Here is a 6,885-nt window from a genome sequence, read left to right as displayed (position 1 = left end):
CGCTAGTAGTGTCACTCGTATCATTGATATCTGGGGACCTGTTATGAGGATGAAGGCAGATACAAAGAATCAAAAGAATTCGAGACATTTATTTGTGATATGATAATGAATGATGAATGAAAGAATATTCAGGAAAACGTTTAAAGAAATAAAGAATCCGAAAGTAATCATTTGTATGATTATGAATGAAATTGAAAGAATGAGAGAACATTTGCTCAAAAATGATAATAACCGTGTATTTTATTGAAATAACATTTTTAAACATCAGCCTATTTCATAAAAAGATTCTTATTACTCCTAGGCCTAGAGAAATAAGTGTGTTTTGGACATTACTCTGAATCAGTTCTAAAAACTACAGGAATTTCTTCCGCAGTCTAGTTATCCAAAACACTTCAAGGTAGGTAGGGGCGAATGCCCGACAAATTTTCTCTTCCAGTCTCCTCTTCGTACGTGGAGTTGATGTCCAAACTTTCCAGCCTTTCTTCTATAGCTCCCGTCATTGGCGTGTCTCTCTCGGGATGAATGATTCCCCCGGACACAAACGTTTTCGATATATGGGGGTATATCATTGGTTCCCACTTAATTTCCTCCCCTATTAACCGTGCTCTCCTTCTCTCTTGCTTCTTTTCCAGCTCTCTTCTCCTTTGTTTCGCATCCAGCTTAAATCCTAAGCCGAAACGGTCTCTCTTGTCCTTCAGTATTAGTGTTTCAATCCTTCCTTATAGATGTCTCCCAAGTCCTTTTCCGGGTAAGGCCCATTTTCCAATCGTCAACTGTAGGCTCATCCTCGTGGTTTTGGACAATTTTGGCACCAGAATCTTACTTCCCTCGGCGATGAAGGTTGCATTAACAAATTCTAAAGATCGAAATGAACATTCGATTGTCTCGTCATCTGTCTCCAAATAGGGTGTATTATTACTCACAGTTGCAATAATATCCCCTTCAGCCTTAATCGTTATCAACCTTCCCTCTAATACCAGCTTCAATTTTTGATCCAACGAGGAAGGAACTGCCCTAGCTGAATGTATCCATGGCCTCCCCAATAAGTAATTATATGAGGGCTTGATATCCATCACGAGAAAATCCACCTCATATGTGTTTGGCCCGATCTGAAGAGGTACCTCGATTCTGCCCATCACCTTCCTCTCCGTGCCATTGAATGCCTTCACGATATTCTGGCACTCCCTCATGTAAGAGCTGTCTATAGGTAATCTGTTTAGCGTGGTCAATGACAGGATGTTCAAAGTCGATCCATTGTCAATCAGTACGCCTGGCAGCGTATACCCTTTACAGCGAGTGGTGATATGCAAAGCTTTAGTCGACCCTATGCCCCCAGGTGGTATCTCATCGTCATTGAAGAAAATATAGTTGTCGGCACTAATGTTGCTAACCAAACGGTCTAGCTTGTTAACAGAGATATTATTGGCAACATATATCTCATTCAAGACATTCATTAACACGCTACGATGAACTTCCGAGCTTAGAAGTAAGGCCAGCACCGAGATACGGGCTAGTTGTTTACGTAACTATTCCACCACACTGTATTTGCTGTGCTTTAGGAATTTTAAAAACTCCTTAGCCTCATCCTCGTTAACTGGCTCGCTAACAGATTTGGTTGCCTTTTCCTTCATTTCCTCGACCATCGGGGCTTTTCCTTTTGTTGGTTGTGCCTCCTCATTTGCTGCATTGTAACGTCTCCCGCTACGTGTATAGGAGCCCCTGTCTTGACCCTCTTTTGAAGTATCCACTAGATTTTCCTTTCCTGGAATCGTCACGTTGCAATCATAATTCCATGGGACCTTTTTGTTGTCTTTGTAGGGAAAGACTGCAGGTCTTTGGATTATGACCCTCGGTGGCATTTGAACTCCAGCTTCATTATTTTTGGGTCTCGATATGATAACCACGGGGTAGCTAACTGTTTGGTTCTGTGCTGTCGATTCTCCCTTTGACACACATATATCTTCCTCTACAGGGTTTTTAGCTTCTTGATAAAACTCCATTTCTTTATTATCTATCATGTTTTGTACGAGGACCCTGAATTCCACACACTTTTGGATTTCATGCCCTACCTCATTGTGTAACTCATAGTAGTTCCTCTCTTTTTTGGATTCTTTTCTCAACTCCAATGCGATCAAACCTCTCTTGACCATCTTCCTCCACACTCGTCTCAACGGAGTCCTGACTTCTCCAACCTCACTCTTGACCTTCTTATTTTTGCCTTCGCTTATCCCATTCACTCCTTGGTTGGTATAACTGGGGAATGAGTTTCCTGCTACATTAGGTGTGGCTGGGTCGTCAAATCTCATGATCCCTAACTTAATGAGTCTTTCGACTACTTTCTTAAACGCAGTGCAGTTTTCAATTGAGTGCCCGGTGATTCCCGCGTGGTATTCACATTGGGCATTTGTGTCATACCATTTGGGATACGGGGGTTGCAGTGGCTTCAGGTAGAAAGGGGACACTACATGAGCGTTGAACAGGTTTTAGTACAACTCCCTATACGTCATGGGTATAGGGGTGAATTGTGGCCTTTCTGTATTCTCCCTCGTGTTGGATTCTTGTCTTACGGTACTATTTTGATTGGTGGTCACTGTCTTGGGTTGATTCACAGTGACTTACTTGGATTGACTCTTTCTGAATATGCTCGCATTGTTTACTTCATTATCTCTTTTCCTCGGGGCTGACTTTTTGGCACTCTCTCCTGATTCTATCTTGCCACTCCTCACAGCATTTTTGATCATTTCCCCCGTCATCACTATGTCGGAGAAGCTCTTGGTGGTGCTTCCCAACATATGAGTGATAAAAGGGGCCTTCAAGGTGTTGATAAAGAGCATTGTCGTTTCTTTTTCCAGAAGCGGCAGCTGAACTTGTATGGCCACTTCTCTCCACCTTTGTGCATACTGTCTGAAGCTTTTATTTGACTTTTTCTCCATATTCTGGAGAGTGATTCTGTCAGGGGTCATGTCCGTCACATGATTGTATTGCTTCATAAAGGCCTGAGCTAAGTCCTTCCAAGAGTTAATTTTAGAACGGCTTAATTGGTTGTACCACTTAGACGCCGCCCGGACCAGACTATCTTGAAAGCAGTGGATTAATAGCTGGTCATTGTTAACGTACCTCGTCATTCGCCTGCAGAACATAGTGATGTGGGCTTCAGGGCAACTTGTTCCATTGTATTCTCGAATTCGGGCATTTTGAATTTAGGGGGAAGGACGAAATCTGGGACCAGACTCAGGTCCTTGGCATCAATCCCTTGATGATGATCCGCGCTTTCCATGGCTTTAAATTTCTCATTGAGCCATCTACACCGTTCCTCCAATTGTTTTTGCGAATCTATCCTCGCCTTTTCTTCGTCAGCGACTTCATCCAAATCGGGAACGGGCGGATAGTTCGGGTTTTTGACAAAATTAGAGCCTGAGCCAGTTTGAAAGTTCATTAGTATTGGAACTCCGGCCTGAACCTGCTGGGGCATGATCGTGACAGATGGTTTTGGTAGATTAATCTCGGGCTTCATCGGTGCATGTGTCGGAGTGAAGCCAGAGGGTACTAAAGATCTTCATTAGTTTTCTAAACTTTTTCCATGGGGCCCTTTTCCTTATCCATTCCTCCCAACATCAATTGGGATAACTAGGTCATCATTTCTCTCTGGGACTCCATCATTTTCTCCTTCATCTCTCGCTGAATCTTGGCTAGCTGTTCTTGCATCTAAGACTGCATTTGTTCCTGCATGTCCTTTTGCATTTGCTCCAATTTCTCAAGTCTTTTATCCATTAACTTTTTTCTTGTACCGTAGAGGTGCGTGGTTGGTTGGTTTTCGTTGGTTTCCAGGTTACTGAAATGATTTTTAATTAATTAATTAGAAACCTCTTATGGCCTTTAATGCATAATGATATGATGTAATGCAAATGCATGAATGCAAAGGAGGCATCAATTTTGATTCAATTGCCTTTAGAAAATTTCACTTGAAAATAAAATCTTTTACATAAAGTTGAGTTATAGACAAAATTAATTTTTCTAAGCAACGATGCCAGCTCTTGTCTGCGATCCGACTCCAACTCATACTTCATGCTCAATGTGTCTGCCTGTACCGCTAAAGCTTGCAAATAGTCAGCTACCTCCGAAATCTGGGTTATGGCTTCCCCCATAAGGTAATCTCTGTTTCTGACTTGTTCTTGCGTATAGTGAAGCTGCTCTTTCCAACGATCCTCGTTTGCCTCGAAAAACTGGATCCGCATCTCACAGTTTTGCAGTAACGCCTCTAACTCTTCTATTTTTCCTTTTATTTCTTCTATCTTGCTCAAGCTTGCCCTCAATTCCATTGCGGTGTTGCGGTTTCGGTATTGATGAAGACACTTCTCAAGTTCCGCCACTCTAGCTTTTAATTCCCCTCGCTTATTTCTGCTTTTCGAAAGACTCTTCTCTAAATCTTCATTTCGTGCCTGAGCTTCTCGAAATTTTCTTTCCCATCCGTCGGCATTGGTCTTTTCTTCTCGAATTTCATGGCGCTATTGTTCGGAAGTCTTACCTAACCCCGCAGTCCTCATAGATAAGCGCAGCTTCTTATAGTCCGTCTTCAAGCTATCTAGATCTTCTTCAGCCTTACTTTTCCCTTTTCTCTATTTTTTAGCCTCTGACCTCTGGACATCAGCGTCTAATCTTAGGTGCATCTTCTCTTTCTCCAATTGTTCGATCTTCTTCCCAAGCTCCAAACTCTTCTTCTCGAAATCTTGCCTTATAATTTCCAATTCTGACAGGGCGACTTGTAATTGTTCCCCGATAGGTCGAGCATTCTCCAAGCTTGGCCTAGGAACATTATCATTAACCCTCTTCTTAAACCACTCGTTATACTCGGGCGTTACCATGGAATTGATGGCTAACCTATTCATCTAACAAGTTTGCTTCCAAGCATCTGATAAATCCCGAACTCTCTTCTTATAGTGAGCACCCTTAAAAGAGAATTCACTCTGAGCAAGTCCGTAGGTCGTGGGTACAAACTGCCTCGACTTATATTGCCTCAACGCAAGTAATGGAGTATACCCGGTAGCTCCCCAAATTCCTAACAACGGCACCCAATCAAAGTTACCACATCGGTACATGATCTCATCAGGAGCCATCCAATAAGCTCTCCACTCGATATCCCCCTCCTTGAGGTTCTGAAGAATGTCTATCCATTTCTCCTCTGAGATATCCTCTCTCCTTTGTATAGTTGCCTCTTTTTTTAACGGGGAATAACCTTCGGAAAAGACCCGGTAAGAAACTTTGTCTACTTTCCAAAAGTGCCCATGAAACCATACCATTAACAATTGTGCACATTCAATAAACCGTCCCTCGCCCGTCTTTCGGCACGAGCTCAAAGATCTAAATGTCTCAGCCAATATCGCCGGTACTAGTGTGATTCCCTTCTCAAGGCGATCGAATAAGTCAATGACTGCCTTATCCACGTGCCTTAAAGCCTTAAGAAAGATTACTAATCCGTAGATGCTTAAGGCGAAGATATCGACCCTCTTTCTTTCATCTGGATGCGTCAAAATCAAATCTCGCAAATTCTCCCAAGGGATACATTTACTATCTTCTTTTTGTTGAATCCGAGTAGCGACCCAAGGCTCGTTCATCCCTGAAATGCTCATCAATTTCTTCACGAAAGCCTGACTATTAAAAACCCGGGCATAAGTCTTTCTGACCTGAATTTTTGGGCACCTGAGCAGAGTAGTGTATTCTTCTATGGTAGGTACTAAATCCACTTCTCCAAAAGTGAAACACTTATACGCAGAATTCCAAAACTGAACTATAACCCGAAATAGATGCTTCTCCACTCTAATGTCTAGTAAGTAGGATATATCACCGTAGCTTTGATAAAACAACTGCTTGGTCCCTTCATCCCAACTAGCCCAAATGTCTCTCAACTCTTGCAGCTCATTCTGTGCTACGTTGACGTGAGTGAAATCTTGCAACTCCGATATATACCCTTCTGCCAAGCTATCCCCTCTATCTGATTGTAGCCTCTCCGACCATGCACGAACAGCTGCATTATCCTTGACTTTATTAAGAAATTCATTCTCCATGTCAAACTTTCTAACTTAGTAATTGAATATAGATTAACACCTCCTTTAGTATGTAATGTCATGCAAAAAAAACAATCAAAACAAAACACAGGCTAGTATCACATAATAATGATAAAATGCAAGCACATAAACGATAATTACAATGCATACACGGGTAAGTACTAAGGCTTGACGCGGCTCCACCCAAGGATAGCTCCTAAGGTTCACTATATGTGGTTCGGTTCTAGGGATAGGGTACCCGAACCAGCAGATTCCTCAATTCTCACCCATTATAGGCTCATATAGATCGAGTTCGGTTCGGAGGGATACATTTCCCTATGACCATGCGGAGATGAAAATCTCACGGAATCATAGATACGGATGTACCCCGAAAGCAATCCACTAGCCCATGCGGAGGTGAAAACCTCACGAAAGCGTAGTTTCTTACTCCCACCTAGAAGGTGTGACCACAGCAGTCATGCGATGAAATGCAGTATTATTCTACGAGACCCGAACCATAACAACCATACAAATAAATGCATTTGAAAGACACATGATTTTTAAAACAAATTTTTTATTTTTGACAATAGGACAGCAAATAATCGATTTTATGGCTCGACTCTCTATGGTTCCCCAGTGGAGTCGCCAAGCTGTCGAAACCATCCTTTTTATTTAAAAATTTTAGCCTTTAAAATTGATAGGAATCGACTTTTGAAAAACAGAAATATGAAGTCGCCACCGATCTTTTTGTTTTGGTGTGATCGAATCACCTAAGAATTTGGTTATTTTAATAAAACATTTTTGGTTTACTAAAACAATGATTTTGGTCTACGAATTTTTGAGA

At 41.9% G+C, this 6,885-nt stretch overlaps 1 protein-coding gene across 1 annotated transcript; it reads right to left on the bottom strand.

Annotated features, from left to right (window-relative positions):
- Window positions 1–4,886: 4,886 nt before the first annotated feature.
- Window positions 4,887–6,062, bottom strand: LOC121228099 (uncharacterized). The gene has a single exon (XM_041111240.1). The coding sequence runs from the start codon at window positions 6,060–6,062 to the stop codon at window positions 4,887–4,889; it is 1,176 nt and encodes a 391-aa protein (XP_040967174.1).
- Window positions 6,063–6,885: the final 823 nt, after the last annotated feature.

The sequence above is a fragment of the Gossypium hirsutum genome, chromosome A04, assembly GCF_007990345.1.
Source record: "Gossypium hirsutum isolate 1008001.06 chromosome A04, Gossypium_hirsutum_v2.1, whole genome shotgun sequence".
NCBI classification, from domain to species: domain Eukaryota; kingdom Viridiplantae; phylum Streptophyta; class Magnoliopsida; order Malvales; family Malvaceae; genus Gossypium; species Gossypium hirsutum.
Note: the sequence above shows the minus strand (reverse complement) of the source record. Positions and strands in the feature narration are given on the sequence as shown.

What these genes read in the sequence shown, in the direction of transcription:
- LOC121228099 (XM_041111240.1), bottom strand. Translation starts at nt 6,062, where the DNA reads ATGGAGAATGAATTTCTTAATAAAGTCAAGGATAATGCAGCTGTTCGT.